The following is a 24,818-nucleotide window of genomic DNA, read 5'->3' as shown; positions in this document are numbered from 1 at the left end:
ACCTGGAAGTGTTGATTGGCTGCGGATTGTAAGGACCGTCGGGTGATTGAGTCGAGGCTGATTTGCTGCCGTACCATTCGTCATCGTAATTTTTCGATAGAGAATAATCTGGCGGCAGAGCGCAACCGATGGCTGTCAGGCAAGGCAGCGCTTTTCCGAATAATTCTGGATCGTAGTCCATCTTAGACAGGGAGTCGAATATATTGCTAAAGAGGACCATCGTGAGACGTTTCTCTTCATCGCTTGACGCACCGTAAGCTCCTTGACCGGTGGAGCCGGTGGAACCATAATATTTCGCGCAGCGATCGTAATGCAGCGTTAACAACTAATAACATAAAAATTAAATTATGCAGTAGTAAAGTTAACAATAGAGATTCTGCTTAACAAAATTTACTTTTGTAAACAAAATTTTACAGTTGTTAATTTTTAATAATTATTTAGATTGAACAAAAAATAAATAAATTGTAAATAAAGGTAACAACAATTGACGTACTCTGAGAGCTACTGTAGTATACTCTGATAATTTAGACACATCGACAGTCAGCTTTCGTAACAACTTCAACAACATGCTCGGCTGCATTTGGCTGCAAAGAAAAATTATCGAGTTAATTCTTAGAACATAATTCATAAATTTGTGAAGACTATACCAACTAAGATAGAAAGCCCTTATTCTTAATCTTAATTATTTTTAAATAATAGAATTGAAATTTACAAAACAAATGAAAATTTTTCTCTTAGAACAAAAGAATAGCAAAAGAATTCGATAGTTAAAAAGTTTTTGTTTACCTAGTCAATGCAACAAGGAAATCCGAGACAGCTTCGCGTTGACCCTTCGTCAACATCCGGTTCTTACTAAGTCGGTATACCGTGTGCAATGTGGCGTCGAGTAAACTCGCGTAATTATCTGCCTCGTTGTAAAATTTGGAATGCTTAATTAACAACGGCAAAATACTGTTTCCTATGTAACGATTCATAGCGAGCGACATTTCGGATTCGTAGCCGTCGTTCTGCAAAACGAAAAATTAAATCAGACAATATAAAAATGTTTCAATTTGCGATTTTTAAAAATTTATTACCTTTCAAATTATAAAAAGAAATCAAATTATAAAAAAAAGAAATTTCCGAATAATTAAATTTGAATGATTTTCGCGAGGTATATAAACATCAATGTGATTCGTACTCTGTCGAGCATGGTGGCGGCGCGAAGATCCGGCAAGAAAGCTTCCTCCAACAATTTGTAGAACAACTCTTGCGTTTCGATACCGTAAACACGTTCGAGAAACAGCACAATACTTTGTTTGTGCCCTGGTATTAAACCAGACGGTGTATCGCTTTTCGGTCGTTCCTCGCCGGCGGCGGGATTGAGCAGAGTGAACCGCAAAGATAGTACACCCTGAAGATCGTCCAAGGGTACTAACGATCTTAAGATCGCTCGGGCTCGCAGAGATTCGTTCTTCCCTGAAATAATTGCAGGACTTTAAACAAACGGGCATTGTTTATGATACTAATAGTCTATTAAAGCAAAATTTCGTTTCATATATTACCAACGGATTTTGTGAAGGCCTCTGTTGGTCATTAAGAAAGAAATAAACGATTTTTATTAGATAATTCATTGTCGTTCGCATGTAGTGAAGTTTTCGAGCTATTTTATACAATGCAATATATGATGGTATGATTATTCTTAATACTTTCTTAATAATTTCTCTAAAATCTTTTTTTTTGTTTAGATTTCTATACGGGAGAGAATTTTGTTTTAAAATTTACTCCAAAAATATGGTAGTTGTGGTATAATACATATTTTAAAGATTTTTACCATGCATTTCAGTAAAAGTATTCAAACTTATTTTATATTTTATTGTAGTTTTATTAATGAATAAGGAAGATTTATATTTAAAATTCTTGAAAATATAATATTGTCCCATGACTATCATATTTTCAGGTAAACTTTAAGAAAAAATTCCCTCCATGTATAAAAAATCCTGTAATGTTGTTTCAAATACTATTTCTGCCAATGATTTAAATTTAAAGGATATTATATATTATTAAAAATCATTTTATATTAATTGCTTATACTTTTTTACATTTCACATTCAGTTATTTCAGTTATTTTAAATAGCAGGCATAAAAATTATATATAAAATCAATCAATTTAAAATGTAACTATTTTTGTGAATTTTGTAAAAGACGATGAACGTTAACTCTGGCTTAATTCTTTTAATTCATTTTCTTACCTTGTTCTATGACGGAAGAATCTGGAGCACAGCGGCCTAACAAATCGACGAGAGTGCAATAGAAATTTAATATCGCCGCACCAGTGTCAATGTAGTCTTCATCCTCATCTGATTCCGGTAGTGGATGTTCGAATTGCATCATCATAGTCGTGCCCTCGGCCTCGTCGTGCACCTGTGCGAGGTACTAAGTTGATATCAAATTAATGGAAGGTCGGGTACATGCTTACGGAGAATTCATTTTAATATTGTCGCACAGTCATATTTTATGCCTTATATTTAGCGAACTTGTTTTGGAAATAAAAAAAAATCATGTGGATTATGAGAAATTAAGTTCATATTAATTCCAAGGAAATTTCGATAGCATATCAAAATGCAATAAATATAAATAAAATCACACGAATTCTAAGAATTAGAAAGAAAGAAGGGCTAAGTAAAAATGATCGAAATAAAGAAATTAGGGGAATATTATCTATATACAAAATATATAGATATATTTATTCGGTATTTCTAGGGACTAATTCACACAGAATTGACAATACACACATAGATCTTTTTTAAAAATAACAATCAAAAGAAAAAATAATTTCTTACTTACAAAATAGTTCGCTTATAGTTAACTAAATAAAATAGGGAGATAGCTTACTTTTCGTCTATCGGCAATACGCTCAGACATTTTGTTAGCTTCTATAATGGCTCTCAATAAACCTTCACCTTCGCCTCGAAGAGCTGGGCCTAAGCATTCTGGTCTTCTAATTAACAAACGGATTACCAAGTTTGCATTTTCTTCCACGCTTTCACCTGTGATTAAGATCGCAGTGTTTAATATTAATTGCTTTTAATAGAAAATTGAATAAATTAAATTAAAAAACATGATAAAATTTACCATTGACCCACACGCAAAATCTCAAGAAATCGAGATAGCGTTCACCCTCGACAGGATCCCAACCTAAATCAGGATAGCCCTTCTCCACTAATTCTGAATTGGACTGCAGGCCACATCGCGATAAATAGATAGCGATTTTCTCTAGATAATGTTCTCTTAGGGCCAAAGCTAATTCGGTGTTTTCCATCAATGACGAATATGCTACATCTAATGGCGTTGATCCTCGTAACGACGGTCTTGCCAGAAGAATATTGCTGTTCTCCAACAGAAAGTCAAAGTGGTCAAACATGGCTTTCTGATTCTGTCTGGATGTACGACAGAAATAGCATAAGAATCTGCAGCAAGCCACGACCATCTCGTGAGAGGTGTCCTTCTCCTTTGATGCTGGCTCACCTTCCGCCGCTTGAGCCTGAGTTTGAGCGTCAGACTGTGCCTGAGCACGTCTTCCTAGGGTATTCATCATAATGGCCATAACATTTTCATGAATTCTCAGCACTCTAATGAGATCGGGATGTTGAAAAAAAGTATGATTGTTCACCAGCTTCCACAGTCGCTCTCGAACTAGCGCTTCTTCCTCCTGAGACATTTGTACTGGTAGCAAGGCACGAATTTGACTCAAACCAACCCACATTAATGCGACATCGTCCTTCGTTTTATTGTTAACAATGTAAGTTTTCTCTAAGGCTCTGATCAACTCGCCGACGGTATCGTATTGCCTGACTAATAAGCTGAACATCTCTCGTACAAGTTTCGGTGTCTCGATTTGCGATTCTTCAGCCCAATTCACAATGGTTGATATTAATACCTTGCGAAATACCTCTATAAAAAAGTCAGACAAATATTATTATTTATAAATATTTTTACGTAATATACATTTATTATAACTACATGCAGAAAAGTTACCGAGAAATTAGAAATTTTGAGCAAAAAACCTAGTAAGAACCAACTTTATTTTGAAATAAAAAAATTTTCTGTTTTTTTAATTTCTACTACTAATAATTATATAAAATAAATAAAAATCTTACCTTCCGGAGTTTTTTTCTCAGGCTCGGCTTCAGGTTTAGATTCCTCCTCGAGTTCTTTAACAGCATTGATAAAATTAAAGAGACGTTTCATAGCCCCAGGTTTCTGAATTTCTTCGGCTGGTTCGTTTGCGGCATTAGCTGCTTCTTGAAGAGCGGTCAAGGATACATAAGACATTAATTCACTGTGGAACTCGTTCATCTTGACGATGAGATCCTCGCCGCAGGGATTGTCTGGATCTTCCTCCAAATCTAAATTCTTGAAGCTTAGAATAGCATTCATTTGTTCGCGTGGAGGACATCTGAATTCTTTGGTCTTTTTAGCAGCGACAGCCGATGGCAAATCTGATTGTTTGATCTCGATATAACGTCGCAATTGATCTGCCTGCAATTCTCCAACGAAATCGTAAGCAAAGGCGATAATGGACTCGACGCGATGGCGCAATTGGATGTCATTTAAATGATGAAGTAGATAGCACATTTGTAATTTCGCTCCTTCGGCCATTTTCATATGCAGCAAGCCTTTCTTGTGCTCGTCTTTTCCTTCTATAATGTTTTAATGACATTGAGTTATCTTTCTCTGAATTATTTCCTATTTATTAATATTTAATGCTATTTTTCTTTCAATGCTATTTTTCTTTCAATTTACCTTTATCGAAAGACGGGTCCCAGGTTTCAGGATTTATCATGATGAGTAACTTAAATATATCCTCGTTTCTTAGCATGCCAACTAAGAGCAATCTATCTACCAGCTTCAGAAGAGGTCTGTAATTTTCAAAATTGTATCAGAATATCGTATATCATATATGACTATCAGGTGAAATGTTGTAAGCGAGAAGCAAGAATTTGAAAAGTCCTATTCAAAGAAGAAAGAGAAACAAGCTCGCATATTTTGTTTTTCGCTTAAATATTTGAAAATGAATACGACGATTATCGTTGCCCCGGTAGTATTGACGAAGAATTAATTGCAGCGGCAGCGGCAGCAGCAGCAGCAGCAGCACTTATTATCTTACATACAGGAAAAGATTCTCGTTGCTGCCTCCGATTGGATCTCGGTTGTGCACCTGATTCACTTCGACGGCTTCGTTGAGCGCCATCATCACGTAATCCCGCACGACGTCGAGTGGAAAGTGTGGGCTATATAGGTTTTTTATGTTCTCGATCGCTTGGTCACTGGAAGGAACATTCCTTGATGGCAATTGATTAGTAAAGGATCTCACATCTACTTGGGACAAAATTTTACTTACCTGATCTCTGTCATTTTCATTTGTGGTCGAATAGACTCAGTCTCCAAGTATCTGAGACTGTGTTTCATCTCGTAGTTCTCGTACAAATCTTTTAATTCTTGGCCTACGTAATAGACAAATAATTACTACACAGAGATTCATACAAAATATCTTATGGGTAAAATAAAAAGTTTTTTATTAAATTTTTAATTAACGAGAGATTAAGAAAAATATTTTTATATTTATATTAATTTATAATTATTAATTTATATTTCTCTCTCTATATTTTTTAAATAAATTCTTAAAATATAGCAATTAAATATACAAGATATAATCAAAGAATATATATATTCAAAATTGTTTTGAAAATTTTAAATTTTAAATTTTAATGTTTGATATACGCACATAATTTTCTATTATTAAAAATCAAATTCTTACCAAGCGGTATTATGTATTCGTTTTTGCACACTTCCATCGTCGTCGCGTGTGACTCGAGATGTAGGGCGATAAGTAAGTCGTAAAATCCTTGTCGCAGAGGCCCAGACATGTATTCGGCTCGTATCGCGTATAACAATTGTTTCTGGTCAACGTGTTGGCACAGAGCGTGCGCCGCACGATAATTCGATTGATAGCACAGAGCTGCATATAGTGTCAATGTGTGCGCATGGAAACTGTGCAAAAGAAGTACATTGTTTTAATCGCAGACTTCTATAAGTTCATATAAGTCTGTGGTATATAAGAGAGAATATATAAGAGAGATATATAAGAGAGAAAGTTTAGCTAAAGGGAAAAATATTTTTTAAATTTCTTGTTAATGTCTTACCTGAGCAACTTATCCATCTCGATAAGCTCCAAAATATCAATACATCTATCTTCCTCGGGTATATGAAGAGCCAGCATTGAGATAGCGTCCTCGCATAGCATTGACCAGCCTCTGATGTCAGACAGCTTCAAGGCGTGTACTTGAAGAGACTGATTTGGCACTCTGGCCCATTGGTGCGGTTTGAGACATTGCACTTTTAATCTTGGCGGAAATTGCGGTATCACGTGTCGTTCAGAATTCTGCAGTACAGCTGCCGATAGTGGAAGTGTTGTCGAGGTTCTGCCGAGTTCGATCTGTAGAATCTCTTTGCTGGTGGCTTCAACGAAGATCGCTGGGAACAGTTTCGTGTCTGGCTCCATCTTGAATTTGTGACTCGTTTCTTTCCCTTCACAAGTGAAGGATACCCAGCCTGTGGCAATATCAACAAAGCATCCAACAAACATACCCTGAGATGCGCCTTTGCCCGATGCATCTTGAGTGACTTCGTTGTACAGTTCATCCGCTCGAACCATATAACAACTTTGTCTGTCGACTCTGCAATGTTGTAACATTGTTTTTTAAATGAGCACCATTATAATTATATTTCTAACAAAAATTCTGTAATAAGAAATATATTAACGTACTGCTCTACAAGACGATCGTAATCATCTATAATCGCAACGGAAGCTTTCCTCACGCGGGATAAATTGAAGTCCTTCGTGTGCAGATGATATTGCGAAGTAACCCAGCCAATGTAAACGTGAGTCGGATCTTGACCGGGGAATATCCTAACGCCATAGAAATACTCATTCATTAACTTCATGCACTCAGCGTCGAAAATTTCATTGCCGATCGCTTCGACGCCACTTCCAGTTAAAACAGACATCGCCTTGGGAACATTACGTTCTGGGATTTGTGGTGGAATGACTTTTAAATCCGTCTATAAAGAGAAATTGTAGATATTACGAAAACTGCTAGTTTAAACGTGATCTGAACGTTGTCCTTGTAGATATTATAAAATTCTTAATATTCTCAAAAGTTGCAAATTGTCTGCGGAATTTATAAAAAAAATTTCTTCAGATTTTCGTGAAGTTATAGAAAATATCTTCAAATACTATTTATTCAAATATATTTTTATTTATATATACACTTACAGTTGAGACACGAATTTGGGGAGTTTTGGCACTTTTGCTTCCGAGCGTTTTTGTACTTTTATCTGAGATATCTGCGCGTATTTGCGGCTCAGGCGTTTTTGACTTTGTCTCCGGTGATTTCGTTTTACGCGAGAAGAACCTGTGCACACGATAAGAATCAATTAAATAATTTATTAAAAACAAAAAAATAAAATTTTAATAACAAAATAAAATAAAATCAATATTGTTCAATTAATTATTGAGATATCGAATTAAAAATATTGAATTAAAAATATTAATGATTATATTTTATAATAGCGTTGGAAAAAAAAACTTAAAAAAACTTACGGTGCATCCTCCATTTCTTTGCTAAGCTTGCTAACAAAGTCAAAGTATCGAAGTCAATTTGTTTTTTACAACAGTCACTACAGACAATAGTTATTAATATAATTCATAAACTTACCGAAAAGGTGAGCGACCGCGTTTCTTCTTCTCGTCCTTTATGTCACCATTCATTTCGCCATATCCATTCATTTCAGCGTCACTGATCGCGTTATCTAAACGTGATCCATAAAATGAACTTTTCCTGGGCGGTCTGGCAGGCTTACCTCTTTGCATAGGAAGCGGTGATTCTTTCATCATCTCGTCCGCTTCAGCTGCATCTTCCGAATAATTTCTTTGCAGTCCTATTCAGTAATATTTGTATTAAATTTTTTGCATAATCTTATAATCGGTATATCATTACTAAATAACTGCAACATTATTGCTAAATTGAATAGTTTTATTAAAAACCAATCAATCTTTTCATCAATCAATTTATCTAAAATTTTTTTTAAATTACAACTTATGAATAAATTTAAAAAGATTTCTCAAATATAAGTCAAATATATAAAGTTCTTATATTTGATATATTTTTGAAGCCACGAACTTTTTACTTATTTTTATTTTAATTAAACATTTTTTATGTGTTATATATATTTCGAATACAAATCACAAACCATATTTTTAAATTAATGATTTCTTATACGTAATTACCTTTGATATCACTCATACTGAAGCCGGATTTCATAATCTGTTCTAAATGACCTGACGGTGCTGTCTGCTGCCCTTGCTCAATTTGCTCGGCTAAAAGTCTGTTCTGTCGCGTTTTAATCTCTTGCCATCTGCGCAACTTCTCACCCTCTGTTATGAAACTAGATTGGCAAATTACAGGTAATGATAATCGTAGAAATTCCCAATTAGCCTTCTCCATGGTTTCGAACGTGTTGTGAGAGATTTTCATACATGGCGGTGTGTCGGAACCAGCTGGTATCCTAGCCACGTCGATTCGCGTGTCGGCCATGTCGTCGGTGTTCTCAAAAATGGGTTGATCTTTCGTGTACCAATACGTGACTAAACGATTCATGTTCCTGAAAAAATTAATAAACGATATTAATTTTTTTTCTGTCACTTGCTGCATTTCATTTTAATAAAGAAAACTTACACACAGAATGGTTCATAGCCCTCCTGCAAACCACAAGTAGTAAAAAATTTCAGGGTGTTTACATCTTGGCCGAATGTTAATCTTGCCTTTTGCCCAACGCCAAGGGTAAACGCAGGCACGAAAGAGTCGCCTTGCACATCGGCGAAAGAAGTTTCACCGCCAAGTGCATCCATTAGCAGTTCTCCATTTAAGGAGAAACCTATAACGTAATTCGCATTCGTAATTCGATTTGTATTGCGATATACATTGAGCATTGTGAAAAGTCGAAACGAACAATATAATTCAGAAAATTGTACAAAATAAAGTAACAATAATAATTATCAAGTGATATATCTTTTACTCAATAATTTTAATTGTCAAACATTCGTTTCGGCTTATTAGAAAAAAAACAGAAATCTAATTAGGCGATAAATAATTATTACAATTCGTAAATATCGAATGTTATGACATATAAAACGCAAGCTCTTACAATTTGTATAAAAAAATAATCGTACTAGAAATTTTAATAAGATTATAAGATCTTAACGGCTTGAAACACTTTGTAAATACAAATTATAGCAAAGCAAGTGTTAAAGGCCGCATGAAAAGCATCTGCTTTCCATTAAATAAAAATATTAAAATATTTCAAAATTCGAAGATGAAGCATTCATTTTATCGTTACTCATACGACCCATTAACACAAAATCAAACGAAATATGCATGCAAGCGGCGTTATTTGAAAGTGATGTACTAAAAATCAAACATGTGCAATATTATCATACACAGACGAGAGAGATGCACTAAGTAATAACTCTTATAATAAAAAATAACAAAATGTAAATACATAGAGATAAAAAAATAAATAGTTTAACAATTCATAAACAGGACAATGAGAGATCTTCAATATTTTTTATTCGATAGTTTAACCCATACACGTTCACGTGCAGTATTTGGCAATAGTTTATAATTAATAGTTTAGAAAATATCATATTTAGAGAAAGATAAATAGCTTAAAAAGACAAAGAGACTATGACATTTTTGAAAAAGTTTTATCGTGTGTTTTTGTGTTCGTAAAACAATTGTATATTCGGAGATTACTGTTTTAAAATGCACATGATATGATCGATATATATAATAATATCTGGGGTCACCTTAGTGTTAGTGATTAGTAGGTATGAATTAGAAGCACTGTTGTCGCTGACAGTATAAACACTGAGTAGAGTACTGGATACCGGAGAAGACATTGGGCAGATTATGATTTTCATCGCTTGAGAGAATGCGGTATTATTAATGATGATAGAAACCAGGACTGTTTCTGGTTTTGTGGTTAACCCCATAAAGAAGTGTGTTAAAATAACAAGATGAAATAATTTTGTGTGAAAAATGCATGGTTTCCTCAGTTAAAATTTAAGTCACAACGGAGTTTTTTTTTATCAAGAAAGCATTAATGGAATGACTCTTCCTCGAAGTGCATGGCGCGAAAATTTTGCCTAATAAATGTCTATTTGAACATCAAATGATTCTAAAATTATATTGTGTTCTGCAAATTAAATATTATTTTAATTTTATTGATTATTTATTCAATTTTTTACGCTGTTATATTTTTGTTTTCAATACAATTTGCATAATATCTACTCGTTTAATATTATATTAAAGATTTAATATTATATAGAGATCTAATATTATGTATTAAAGAACTATCTAACGCGAATAACTATGCAGAGCAAAACGGTTCGTGTTAAAAATCGCAATGTCTGTATCCAGTAATCTATCACCAGAGATCAAATCGTATGTGTATAGCTTGAGATATGGCAGCTAAAGCGTTCGCTTAAAAATTCCGTCTTACTAATCGTTCGGTCAATTAGATCCAGGAAAACACCGACAACATCTCCGACCTGCCATTGTTTGCCGAACGTTTCGGCCGTGCCCGAGTATACTTTTTCCTCCTTTAAAACAGAATAGTTCACCAGTTCAAGGTTACTTTCGCTCGTGAAGATCAGGACAGACCGGTAATCCAACCGCTCTATTTTTGTCCGCGGTCTTAAAACACCTTGTACACATTTATCTTCTCTATTGCTATTAATATCGCTTTCGATGTCATTTATACTCATGCGATATTAAAGGTTCGGCATAATATATAGTTAAGTAAGATATCTCGAGGAAATTACGCGGTTTTTTCCTCCCTCGATATCGATAAAGATCAAGCCACACTTCGCCGAAATGAAATATTACCAGCGATTTTATTTGTCTTGGGACAAGGATGTAAGATATAAAACCAAAGTCAACATGAAAAGAAACATATAGAGCGAGACAAAGACAATAGTAGTGACGAGAAAACTCAGAAAAAGAAAAGATGTGTATACGTATATGGGGCCTCTAAGATCGGCTAATTTGGAAAATAGGACTCTTACTGATCGTTCGGTCTGCCACGTCAATGAAACATCCAACTATGTCGCCCACTTGATATTTGTGACCAAATGACTCGTGGGTGCCAGCGTGCACTTTAGTCACCTGACATTCATGTTCTTATGAATTATTCATGTTTCAGAGATCGTAATAAGAGCCATATAGTGCTTAATATTTAATTAATTAATATTTAATATTAATTAATATTTGCATTCTTACAACATAAGAATTTCTGTGATTGCGCGCAACTTCCTTGATTAATATTTTCATAAAAATAAATTAAACATGAACTTTAAATTAGTAAAAAAAATGAACTTTAAAGTCTATATAAAATTCTCACCTTTCGTGGTTACAATATATTTAAAATTACGGAAAATATTGCATAGCTTTTTAATAAAAGGTGAAGCAAATTTGAATTTAATTTGCACAAAGATATTTTTATTTAATTTGTTCATTTTATTTATTTCATTACTTAATTCGAAATAAAAATCTAATATTTAAAAAAAATGCCGAATTATCCTAACGATTGGAAAAATTGTTTCATCAAATTTCAATGAATATTGTCGTTCTAATTTTGAATGTTGAATTATGAAAAGAGAAATTATCAACACTTACGTTATAACCATCAAATGCCCAAGTATTTTCATCACTGCCTAGCATACTTCCTGGCATACAATCGGCTTTCGCCCAACCGACTCGCATAGGTCCAGCTGTGAGAACTTCGAACTCGAAATACCATTTTCCGCTGCTGACTGCATAATGTTTCTCAACCCTGTAAGTCCTGAAGGATAATTGTCGTAATCTGCTTGCCTCCAAAAGCAATGCTAAAAATATCAGAAAGTAAATATTAATATTATATTAATATATATATAATACATATAATCTATCAAAATCTTAAAAAATATGTCTAAATCTCTAAAAATTCTAAAAGATAATCGCTATTTGAATTTAATACACACAATTAAAGTTTTACGAATCAAATACAAATTACAATTTAGGACTTTAGGAGAACGAAAATAATTTTTATTTATATGGTAATTAATTATTACAAATTGTAATTAATATTAAATTAATAGCAGTAATGTTTTATATATATATATATATATATACATATACATATGTTTCGTAAATACTTGAAAAAAAAGATACAGTGTTATCTTTGATGAAATAAACTTGATTTGTTTTTTTTAAATAAACGAGTACATTTAGCCAGGATTAAAATTCTGACCTTCATGCTGTTCTCCAGTGGGTGGATCGAGCATGTATCCGTAAACCAAGAGAGTCCTGACGGTTTCGCTGGCTGTATCTCGATTGGCTTTTTTGATAGCTTCATCGACTTTTGGATACGGTACCAAGTGGGGACTTCTCCTCATTTCCGAATCCTCGTTCAATCCGTATGTCCATCCTTGACTGATTCTTTCCTTTGCCCAAAGATTGTGCGTGTTCTCTGCTAATTGATCTACGAGTTCCTCCATTTTGGGAGTCAACGTGATCGCAGATAGATCAAGAGGAGCTGGTTTATATCCACTACTTTGCAAAAATGGTTCATTTGGCAGCCTCAAAGTTTTTATTCTAGATGGAGGCTTATCCATGGTGATGTAATATCCCAGTGCCAAAATGGTCTTCAGAGTCTGCACAGCCAATTGAGTATCATAGCGCTTTTCCGCGGCTGGTAGTCGCTCGAATTGTACTATACAGGGGTGTATCTTTCTGAGATCATCCCTGACCTCGCCGAAGATCCAACCGGCTTCGATTTTATTCATCGCCCACATCTCGTGGATGTTTTCCGCCAATTTATCTCTAATCTGCTCGACATAGGCAGGAAGGTTGACCATGGAAGTATCGACCGGAGCTGGAACGAAGGCAGTGTCGTCCTCGACCAGCCATGGACCCGCCAGAACCACCTTATTCATGTTACCAAAATAGAAACATGGGTCCAGTGACAGAATTTGTTGCGGTAGCAGACTTTCCACCAGCGGCGAAAATTCTTCCGGTGGTTGGAACTTTAATCGACCGTGATCACCACCCAACAAAAATCTACAGGAGAGTTTAGACGAGCAACTGATAGCAGGGAAGAACATGCCATCTAGATTAAAGTTCCGAAAAGAACCCATAATGTGAGTGCCATTGAAAGTAAACGTTATCACCGGCACCGTTAGATCCAAAGCGCAACCGATTACATCGCTTTTTCGTATGTAAGGCTCGGTGGCACTTTGAACTACTTGTGTCTTTCTACCGCCGGTCCATAGATAAGCGCCATCGAATCCGAACGAATACAAATCATCACCTACGCCGTTTCCACCCCACTTTTCACCACCACCGGGATACGGCATATAACTGCGAGGAAAAAATTTTGCTTTATTAAATTTTTTGATACGAAACTTAAAACTTAATTAATTACTAAAGATATATGATTATCACTTTAAGAAATTATAGCCAAAATACACGGAAAGAACGATTTCACTGAAATATCTAAAAATTTAGATAGATACAGATATGAAAATATTTTTGTTGGATTATTAAAATAATTACGTAGAAAACTCAAGCATGATAAGTACGGCTGTAAAACATGTTAACATTTTAATTATCAGCTTGAATATACCTTACATAATTATTTTGATGATTTTAACAAAATTATTTTCAGATCTATAGTTAAATTTTTAGATACTTTAATAAAACCGTTTTTTCATTTCATGTACTTTACATTATAAATGAGAACTTAAAAAATATAATCTAACTTAATTTACCCGGCGGTGTTCGCCCATCCGATTCGCAAGTGCGGCATCATGTGAGTCGTCTGTTCAATGTGATCCACTGTCACCTCGAAATACCATTTTTGATAAAGAGCCGAGCCCTCAACTCTGCCGACAAATATATTCGGTCTAACGCTTGCCACATGATCTACTAGTTGCGTTTGGAGGAGCAAATTTTTTCCAGGCAGCAGAAAATCACAAATGTTATTTTGTGAAGAGCGTACCGCGACACCATTACCGACGCATAGCGAACATAAGACGTCCAGAACTTTCGGATCTCTACCGTGTTTCTCCAGTAAAGAAATAATTACTTTTATATGCTCATCCTAAAAAAATTAGATTCATTTTATATAAATTTTTATTAAATTTAACTTATTCTATAAAAGCTTTATTTGTAAGAATATTATTGTTTGTCAAATAGCTAATCTACATTGCAAAAGCAATTTACCCTCATCATATTTAAAGCCTCCGGCGAATCAATCAGAACACAATGAAGTACATCCAACATTCCAGTTCCCTCACTGGAAGCCTGCGAACCCAATCGGCTAAACAGCCAATTCAAACGATTACTATTGGCGAACTGAGCGCAGTTGGTGTGATTTCCTTTGATAATGGCTGCCAGTAGTTGATAAAGATACCCGGATATCTGATCCCAAGCCTGACCGCTCTCATCGCCGGAAAGAGCGACGAGAAATCCTTGCGAAGTAATCACGTTAATCTTGTCAATAGCTTCGAGGATCAGATTTAATATACCCTCCTCTTGGAACAAATCCTGACGATTTCTGAGAGCTCGGAACTTATTCTGTTTCTCTTCGTGTTCTGAAAGAATCTATTGTTAGCAAAATAATCTGAAGAGAGAGAGAGAGAGAGAGAGAGAGAGAGAGAGAGAGAGAGAGAGAATAAAAGAAAAAAGAAAGTAATAATAAATTATAATATTATGTAAAGATTATCTTCTTACCCATGTCGTCCTCGGGTTGAGCAAAGTAATTGATCAAGTCTTCAAGACACATTACCATTTCATTAAGATTTACGTTTTGAAAAAACATGGACGCTCTTCTATTCACTTGCAGCGTTTCTAGGCCTCTAAAACGTATTCGGTATTTTTAGTAAACTCCTATCCCGTTTTCTCTCTACTTGATATCCGATATTTTTTATCTGTCTTTCATACTTCTATATATAGTACATAATTTTCTTTTATCTCTTTTTACATTTTAAAAATATTTAACTACAAAAAATTTAAACTATAATACAAAAACTTACGTGATGAATTGAGTAAATAAGCTACTGCACTTTCTAATGACACGAGCAGTGCGAGATTCTTCTTCCTGTGATCTGGAAAAATCCAAACCATCGTCCATCTTACCCTCTTCATGAAGTACTGCCTGTTTCTCTTCAACTTTTCCGACGCCCTTCTTTTTTGTTTCGTATGACTAAAACAATATCGCGATAAGTCTCGTGAGAATTACTATCGTAACTTTTATTACAAGTAATTATTTAATTATTTTTGATATTTAGTTTTAGAAGAAATTTAGAAAAATTAATTTTTTATTTACTTTATAGGACACCCAGAGGCACGTGGTGGCATGTTGCATAATCACGGTAGAATCACCATACTTTATAATTGGCATTCCGATAACCTCCAGATCTTTGTCCTCAAGAATAATCTTTTGATCATCCTTCTCTTGCCGCAGCCAGAACGTCGAGGTTTCAATTGTCGCCTCATTCCTTGGAAAAAAAATCGGAATTTCGGAAACATTATCATGATCCTCTAAGAATTGCCATGACCCTTGAACTTTTCTAAAAATAAATATTAACCTATCGACGAGATAGAGCTCGTTGTTCTCCTTCACACCAAGATAACGTCCAGTTGTCAAGTGTCTGATCCGCATGGGATGTAGCCAGTTGATGAAGCCGCCCGCCCATTTTGTTCTGGCGAGCTCTAATCTCCATAACGATCTCGCTTGGCTCATCACGCTACCGCCCTCATAGATTACGAGGCTGTAAAACCACGAAGAAAATATCTGTAAAACGATTATTTCTATCCTCTCTCCTATTTTCAAAATAACGATAATTTTTTTTATAATTTTACGCTCTTGTAATTATAAAAGAGATTATTTTATCCCTCTAAAAGAGCTTACTTTTGACTGGGTGCTGGACTCCATGTCGACGGTATCGTCAAACACTCGTCGCCTCCGTGGAAGAATCTCAACACATCACCGCCGAAGACATAACCGACGTACTTCATTCTACTAATACCGGTTCCATATGGCTGTACCGACCAATGCGTCACGTGAAAAGATGCGTTCACTACTGACAGGTCATTTTCTTTCGTCGTGTGCTGAAACGAGAGAGATATGAATTCTTTTTCTATTTCACAAGAAATCTTTGGAAATATTATAATCTTTTGTCAAACTTACCAAATATCGTTCGGTCGCAACAGATACCAGAATAAGATCGTCACCCACACGTACCTTCTCACCCTCGGATCTCTGCTTGGAGGCGGGATGTACAGTCCACCAACATGCCTCACCTTCGAGAATAAAACTTTAAGAAATTTCAAACGATCACGGTTCCATTCATACTTCTCGACCCGTCAAAAATTTACCAGCTTTACATGCAACTTTAAACTTCAATTTTGTTTCAATTCTGTCAAAAGTTATAATTTCATTTAAGAAGTAATTATTTATGAATGTTTAACAAAACGATATATTATGCCAATGCCAGAATAGAAAGAAATAACGTTAACATCGATAAAAGAATTTATTGAGAGTTGAAGCGTAATTGCGCTGCACCGACCATGAGAATGTTCCTGTAGACCGACGTCAAAGGCTAGCTTATCGTTCGACGAACTCGTGGATAAACACGCCAGGTACTGCAATATCACGATCATAGATTTACGTAACCATGAAAAATTAATGTGGCATAACAGCGTTATTATAAAGAAAAATAATTTACCATGTCGCTGTTTAGATGTCGCAATAATATGGCGTTACCATATAACAAGGTCCTGTGCCCTGACCCAGTGCCCTTTCCCTGGAAGCATCAAAGGATTGGTCAAAGCCCTTGCAACTCCTCATGCTAATGTTCCTCTCCATATATCGTACGAGATTTTAATAGTTCGCAAAATAACAGTTTCTTAGACAACTTCTACAAGCGTACTGATAAGAGAAGGCCATAAGTGCTGGTCAGGCTACGATGCGAAGCTTACGAGGCGTAAATTGAAGACACAGCACTAAACGCGTTTTTGAATGTAGATGTTAATACAACATTATACAGTCAAACGAAAGAAAGCGGTTGCTGTTATTAATCCCAATATATTCGTTATATTAATGTTAACTGTAGTTCTCAGACATGATAGCTTAATTGATCGATGGGTGAAATAACATCTCGGTATTTGGTGAAAAAAAATTCATAGACCTTGCCTTTTAGGAAAAATTAAATATTATTACATAATTCTATAAAAAGTAAATTATTATTAAAATTCTATATTAAATAATAATTCTATGAAATTCTATTATGTAAATGTCAAAAATCAAAACAATACAGCTATTTATCTTAAAATTGTAAATTAGATTTAAAAAAATTATTACTATTTAATTTATAAGTCTATATTTTTACATTGTATAAATGCAACGTAATGCAATGTGGAATCACGTTTAAGTGGCGCTAAATAGAGACATGAATATAGACTATCGTATTTCGAAATTTGGCTGAAGCCTTTGCCATGAAATGAACGTACTTATCTACACTTGTATCTTCACCCAAACTCGATCGGACATTACGATGTTCTAACACACAAACAAATGATCATTTTACCCAAGAGCACGTTACGGCGCCCCGCAGACGGTACGAAAATTATACTTACTAAACTGTCTTGTTGCTGCAAAGAAAAATATAAAAGGTAATGAATCTCGTTCGTCAAGTGTCGAATTTGTTGTAAAGAAAAAGGCACAGAAAAAGAAAAAGGGAAATAAAATAATACATTTGCGATTATTTATGATAATGGATCTCGATTAAATTTTTAGATGATATTCTATTCTTTCTACAATGCTGGCATGTTTTGAGCGACAAAATCACAGATAGAAACCATCAACAGAGAATGATAAAATATGAAATTGATGAAATTATATGTGAAATCTTTTTACACGATTATGGACACATGCCACGATCATTCGGATAAGGGGTGCGGGCGGGGGGGGGGGATTGCTTGCAGATGCATTGAAGAGAAGCTATTCCGTATAAGGAATCTTTCGGAAATTATTCGGCGGAAAAATTGAGCAAACCTAAAGATCTAACAGACGTTGTAAAGATGTTACACTAGAAGACATCCCAATCTTTTCGGATACCATTCAGCGTTTCTTCTTTCTTAAACATCTTTTAGACCTGTGTGCTGTTCCGGGACTTTTTACACAGAGACTGGCAAAAGGGGGCGGGTTTTATGGCCCACTCCTATGCAGGTCGAGCGCGTGTAACAGCCTAATATTTGACCATTAATTTGGAATGTAAAGAGCTTCTAATCGCGAGACGCGAGTGATCGTACTGTTCGCGTAAATTACAATTAGCGGATCGTATGAGTCAAGCTCGGCTGTATGAGCCTCGTCATTCGTAGTCATATGTTCGAATTATTCACCTCCCTTGAAATGAAGGAGTCGCTGTTTCATTGATGGTACGAGTAGAAACTACTACTATTTCCTACGAGTTTCGTTAGCAAAGCTGAAGTCATACGAAGTGTACGATATTAAGCAGATAATTTATACGTTACCGTCTCGGAGCCGGCAGCGGTAACTAATTCCTGCAGGGCCCTCACCGAGAGGGCCTGCTCTATCACGAACACGCATTGCGACAAATCCGGCGGTATGTTCTGGAAGAGAAGAGGGATTAAGTATGCATAAAGACATTGAGATAAAAGACATTGTTCGTGAAATTCGCGCTCGCTTTTACCTTATCTGCGATATTTTCGAGAAAACAATGTCGATTGCCGAAACCCTCGGCTGCTAGGCAGACCCTCTCTCCTGTTGCAGTACAGGACAGGCATACCATATCCTCCTGTGAATTTTAAATGATATATTTAGATGTGTGTTCTGCATAATAATAATTTACTTTATTTTTTAAGGAAAGCGAACTTCACCTCTATGTCACGTTACGACATACTTGAGTATAGCATATAATTCAATTTATTGTTTATAATTTTTATAAAAATAAACATATTACGAAATTCTTTTCAATCTAAACGTCAGATGACATTAAGAAATATAATGATATTTAGCAAATGTTATATCTTTATTAATAAAAATGTTATAGGCAATGTGCAAAAAGCATTGGAAAAAAGTTGTCATTTTCAGAATGGCATTAACGAGATTAAAACGTCAATTTTAGAATAATTTTATAAAATTTCTCAAGATTCATTGTTCAAATAGATCTTCAAATAATTACTTTAGTTGTGTATATATATATATATATATATATATATATATATATATATATATATATATATATATATATATATAATATATATATATATATATATATATATATATATATATACTATACACACGCGCGCGGTGTGTGTGTGTGTGTGTGTGTGTGTGTGTGTGTGTGTGTGTGTGTGTGTGTATGTATACATATATACATATATTTTCATTGCTTTAAATTCGAAATTTATGTTAATCGCAATTAAAAAAGATCTCGACACAAATTTCTCTCGAGATTGCATCGTTGTGCTGCAATAATACGCAATATCACTTAAGGATTTTGCAATCCACAATAGAGATGGTTCTACAAAGTAATAATCTGTAGAATTTTGCGGATATGATCGAGGCTCAATGGAGGATGTCGTCAGAAGACTGATATCATTTATCTGAATGATGTCATTTTAAAAAGTATTTTCACTGCGATAGTAATAATTAGCTTTTGCGAAATCGCATGAATTATGATGTCAGCCGAACGATAGAACACGATCGCCGTGCCAAAACCAATTTGGACGACCTCAGGAATGCATGAAGACCGGACATACACAAGTATACTGGCTTCAAATGCATCTTGTAATTTTTGAACACATCACCGCGAGAAGTGGAAAACGGCGTTATTTAATACAGGCAATAATACCGCGCCTCGAAAAGCTCGTCGAGTGAGTCATTCAATTTGCGTCGTTCGATTTTAACCCTTGAATGCGTAGACTTTATTCATCTTTATATTCGATTTTACTTTATACTCTGGACTTTTTCAAGCTTCATCCTCTTTGCCCTTTTCTGTAGTTGCAATCTCAAAATATTAATTTCTTACTCTTCAACGGTTTTATTTTCCTTTACACTCGGTCAGCTATTGTAAACAAAGAATTATTCATGCCTTTTAACTTTAACTTAAGACACGAAAAAGGAAACGAGAATAGTTAATTGAACGACAAAATGAATGAAAAATATATGAGAGCGAATCTAGAATGTAGCTGGCAAAACTCAAAAGTCTCAGAGAGAATTATCTTTTATCTCGTATTTCTATAATATGGTTAGATCAGATGATTTCATTATTCAATCGGTACACACCTGTACATTATGTATAATAATAAAATTACATATGATGAGTTGCTAAGATAAGATCGTCTCATATTTAACAATTCCCAAGCCCAGTTTAATGGTACGAGAAGAAAATTAATACGCCTGTAACAATCATCTAAGTGCTTTCTTTTTTACCTTCATTCTAAATTAAGCAATGTGTAATCCAATTAAAAAATCTCATATTAAATTATATAACTTATCGCAAATACAAACATTTTCAAAAAATGTTATCTTTATTTTATTATTAAAGAAAAATTATCTTTATTATTAGGAAATTGCAGTACATATTGTATATAAAATTAAAGTAGATTAAACACACGCGTTTATCAATTTTTGCTTAAAAAATTGTTAGTACCTGCAAACAATTCGTACTTGAATTATTCTTCAATTTGCGTTCAATTATTCTTCAATCGCTAATCAGTACGATTTATTGGCAATCAAGAATGTGATAACAACGTATCTAAGGTAATCAACTGATTATAGAGTTAAATTGAAATCGATTGCAGAACCCGGCTCGCAGGACCGTTCGTGCAAATGAAATTGCTTTACACCACCGTATTAATTGTATTCTATCTGTGTCGTCACAAGTGTATTCATTCTTTTTTTTCTCTATATTTTAGTAAGAATATAATCCGAATATTCTCGGTTATCGGATGCAATGCGATGGTAGGTGTAACTAGGAACGTACACGCATTCCTGACTTGTTTAAATTTAAAAAAAAATTGAAATGCAACGGAGAGAAATGCATAAATAATGTTAAAGGACACATTAACATAACTTCCTGCTTGAATGAAATGGCACGCGATTCGCCATATGTGAGATCATATATTTACTTTTGAAACACGCGAAGTACCGAAAGTTTCCGCTGGAAATTTGACAAGAAATCCTAATCTTGTTTATTGAGATATTAATAAAATGCATCGGTCAATTCGCTGATGACGCGGACTGTGGTTTTATAAATTGCTAACGTTAATTAGATATTATATGAAGAAATATTTGTATTCAAAATATTTTCCAATTCGTGATTGTGTTTCCATATAATGTACGCGATAAAATAAAAATTAAGAACTCTCTATTATTTAAATTATTTTTATTATAATTGCAAATATGTAATCCAATTTCTTCTTGCGGTATTTAAAATATTGATTTTACTGTTAATAAGTATAACATCAGAGATTATGGAAACACATAAATAAGTGCATAAGATTTTATATTTAATTTTTTCTCTTAACATTAAAATAGAATTGTTTGTAATTTAGTGGATAAACGAGCGACGCATGCATTGATAATGAACCAAATACATCGTTTACTTCCGGCGTCGGTTGACGATCGAAACACATATTGCGGTATAGGTCAAGGATAAACTTTCATGTCACAAGCAGACACTCCTATAATTCCATCAAATCGACGAATAATCATAAATCATATTTAATCTTTTCATATTTATATTGCAAGATTTTTTTAGATTTGTATTGCAAGATATTTCAAGATTTTTTTATTCAGATGTACAGAAAAAGTAGTGTGTAATATAAGAAAGTTATCACATACATAATTGAACAAATTTAAAGAAATTTAAACATAGTTAAAATCAAAATCCTGAAAATATAAATTTATTTGAAATAATCCTTTCTAAAAATTCGAAGCTTGATTTAATCCTTTCCAACTAAAATTTATTCAAGTTAACTTAACAATTCGTTGCTTCCTTTATTCATCAGAAATATCAGCATATAAAGTGATCGTTTGATAAACATATCGGTAAAAAGTGAGCCTCGTGATGGCACCATTGAGCTGGAAAAAGCTTTAGAGAGGTGTTCCCATCGTGCGTGTGGTATATCGTTTGTTGTTCGATACTCGATGCATCCGACGCACACTGCATCGCGGTATATTAATTATAAATTCATCATTTTTCGATGCGACATCACTAATGAAAGCTACGCGAGCTGACAGCTATCGATCAGACAGAACAGCGTCACATTAAATTCTAAAATTAACTAAAAGCGACTAGCTTTGAAGAAGCGACTTTAAAGAAAAATCACGATAAAACATATGCGATGTGCCGGAAACTTCGTTAGATTTCTATGCGCGCGATGTGCATAGCACGTGTTGCAAAGTACTGTCAGTAAACTGCACAATGAATCACTCGACTATAAGTGTTTCCTCGAAGGCGACATTAAGGTGAAATGTAATTAATTAAAGGATATATCCACTTTAATGAAAGAATTTCGATATTATATTGTTACACATACTTTTTTACCTTATCTGCAAAAATTTGAATAATTTATTTTTCTTAATCTTAAAGTTGCATTATAAATTTTTTTATTCAAATTTTCTTTACATGAATTAACAAATCATAATAAATTAAAATTTAATTTTTCTTAAATAATTATCTTGCTAAGAAGCAATTTTTACGACGAAGTTGAAATGATCGCAATTATAAACAAATTTAATTTCGCACGCGGAATTATATCCCGATGGCGCGCATATTTTTGATATTTGATCATTTACCTATTAGAAAATTCTTATTATCGCAATGTTGATAATCGATAGATACCCATCAACTATTCTCGAGCGTGCGAAGTGAGAGAATTAAATTCGTAAAGCTTCAGATGTTTTCGTGCGGACAACATTTCACTTTCTTTTCAATCAAATCAAATTATCAAGTGAAAATTGTGACAGCGAATGATGGATCTTAATATTGATGAAAACATATTTGATGACAGGTGAGCGATATTCCGTACTTCGCTGTCATGTTCGGATACGTAATCCATTCGCAGGAAAGGTAGCCTGTCGAAAAGTACGGATGTGACGTTTCATATAAGAACATAAATAGTTTCCTGGTCTCCATCGATTTTACACGGCACGTTATCGCGAGGTGAATCTAACGGAAATATATCTTTGTACGCGATTTCGCCACAACGGTTTTTTAAGAACATGAAAGGCTATTTAACCTCGCGAAGATAGCACCCGTATTGATAATCAAAGCCATCCTTCTGGAGAAAAAATCGATTTTTTGCTCAACGTTCCGTATGCTTTATGTATACAAAATGTTTCAGAAATTATAATACAATCGAGAAGGAGATAATTAGTACTCTTGTAAAAGTAAGTAAAAAATATAGAACAAATTTTTTCGTACAGGATTCTGTTTTAAAAAAAATCAAGAAGTTGAATATTCGTTAAATACATAGGTACTTAACTAGTTACAATCTGCTTGATTCATTCAATCATGATTCAGTGCTATTTTTAGGCCAGTCTGAGTTTGGTATAATTTAAACTAATGCAATAAATTTCAATAATGTATTTATTTTATTAATTGAAAAATTATTAAAAATGTACGAAAAAATTTTATCTATATTTTCAATTTATTTTTTTACTTGAGGAATTACCTCCTTCCCGATTATGATTTCCAGAACATCCTATGTATACTTCATGATGATAAAATTTGCGCCCACTCGTCATAAAGTGAGTCAAATAATAGTCGACGAACTTTGAAGAAAAACCGAAAATTTCGTGAAAATCAAGTATTTCGATCGGTTTAATCATCAGTAATACATATGCTAAATGCCTAACAAAAATGCGCGCATTAACAATTAATTTGGAGAGAATATTAACGATTCGTTTGAACTGAATATTATAGATGTTAATTAATTTGTATATATTTGTATGCATTATAATTTACAATGAATTAGGAGGAATACAATAATGAAATAAACCAGTTAAAATCCTTTGCAGAGGTGTTTTTGAAAAAACGGATAAGAAGATGAACGAGCAAAAGAAGGAGGCAGAAGTTGAGAAAACGCGTTTGGATCGGTGCCAACGAAGGGCCGAAAGGAAATCTATATGCCATTGTGAGGAGAAAACTAGAACTAGAAGGAGAAGAAGACGAAGAATTGTCTCACAGAATCCCTTTATCATTTTTTATCTTGAGATGTATTATAAAATGCCTGGCAAACATGTGACAGAAGTCGCTCGTCAGGCCGGCAAGGAATGGTGTGCTTTGCCTGACGAAGAGAGGATGAAGTACGTACGTTTGGCAGAAAGAGAAAAGAAAAAACGCCGGGGAGGAAGGAGGATGAGAAGGGGACGAAGGAGGATAAGAAGGGGACGGAGGAGGATAAGAAGAAGACGCAGACGTGGTTGAAATTATTAAACATTCTAAAAAAAAAATCCGTCAGTTATACAAAAAAAGCAAAACAGATATAATACGAAAAATATGAGAAAATAATAAATCGATCTATGATCGATAAAACAACATATTGAAAATTTCTGTTCGTTGAAACACGTTTGTAACCTTTAAATTTTCATTTTATTTCAAAGTTGCAGCAGGAAATATTATCGATAATACATTACTA

The 24,818-nt window shown here is 34.3% G+C and overlaps 1 protein-coding gene across 1 annotated transcript in view; it reads right to left on the bottom strand.

The window, feature by feature from the left end:
• Positions 1 to 24,818, bottom strand: part of LOC105626523 (ryanodine receptor 44F) — a 39,208-nt gene that overhangs the window by 12,057 nt on the left and 2,333 nt on the right. The window contains exons 2-34 of the mRNA XM_012207821.1: positions 18,860 to 18,964; positions 18,681 to 18,779; positions 16,874 to 16,951; positions 16,715 to 16,790; positions 16,336 to 16,448; positions 16,057 to 16,256; positions 15,734 to 15,916; positions 15,472 to 15,643; positions 15,179 to 15,348; positions 14,877 to 15,001; positions 14,367 to 14,737; positions 13,913 to 14,244; positions 12,394 to 13,502; positions 11,781 to 11,989; positions 11,171 to 11,270; positions 8,781 to 8,979; positions 8,333 to 8,706; positions 7,761 to 7,983; positions 7,319 to 7,457; positions 6,809 to 7,104; positions 6,186 to 6,719; positions 5,801 to 6,033; positions 5,384 to 5,486; positions 5,154 to 5,309; positions 4,786 to 4,901; positions 4,140 to 4,682; positions 3,115 to 3,933; positions 2,875 to 3,029; positions 2,232 to 2,403; positions 1,181 to 1,458; positions 787 to 1,007; positions 494 to 584; positions 3 to 325 (exon numbers count right to left, since the gene is read on the bottom strand). Coding sequence (XP_012063211.1) covers positions 3 to 325; positions 494 to 584; positions 787 to 1,007; positions 1,181 to 1,458; positions 2,232 to 2,403; positions 2,875 to 3,029; positions 3,115 to 3,933; positions 4,140 to 4,682; positions 4,786 to 4,901; positions 5,154 to 5,309; positions 5,384 to 5,486; positions 5,801 to 6,033; positions 6,186 to 6,719; positions 6,809 to 7,104; positions 7,319 to 7,457; positions 7,761 to 7,983; positions 8,333 to 8,706; positions 8,781 to 8,979; positions 11,171 to 11,270; positions 11,781 to 11,989; positions 12,394 to 13,502; positions 13,913 to 14,244; positions 14,367 to 14,737; positions 14,877 to 15,001; positions 15,179 to 15,348; positions 15,472 to 15,643; positions 15,734 to 15,916; positions 16,057 to 16,256; positions 16,336 to 16,448; positions 16,715 to 16,790; positions 16,874 to 16,951; positions 18,681 to 18,779; positions 18,860 to 18,964 — 8,417 coding nt within the window. The remainder of the gene's footprint in view (positions 1 to 2; positions 326 to 493; positions 585 to 786; positions 1,008 to 1,180; positions 1,459 to 2,231; positions 2,404 to 2,874; positions 3,030 to 3,114; positions 3,934 to 4,139; positions 4,683 to 4,785; positions 4,902 to 5,153; positions 5,310 to 5,383; positions 5,487 to 5,800; positions 6,034 to 6,185; positions 6,720 to 6,808; positions 7,105 to 7,318; positions 7,458 to 7,760; positions 7,984 to 8,332; positions 8,707 to 8,780; positions 8,980 to 11,170; positions 11,271 to 11,780; positions 11,990 to 12,393; positions 13,503 to 13,912; positions 14,245 to 14,366; positions 14,738 to 14,876; positions 15,002 to 15,178; positions 15,349 to 15,471; positions 15,644 to 15,733; positions 15,917 to 16,056; positions 16,257 to 16,335; positions 16,449 to 16,714; positions 16,791 to 16,873; positions 16,952 to 18,680; positions 18,780 to 18,859; positions 18,965 to 24,818) is intronic.

This window comes from Atta cephalotes (genome assembly GCF_000143395.1).
Source record: "Atta cephalotes unplaced genomic scaffold scaffold00005, whole genome shotgun sequence".
Classification (NCBI taxonomy): Eukaryota; Metazoa; Arthropoda; class Insecta; order Hymenoptera; family Formicidae; genus Atta; species Atta cephalotes.
Note: the sequence above shows the minus strand (reverse complement) of the source record. Positions and strands in the feature narration are given on the sequence as shown.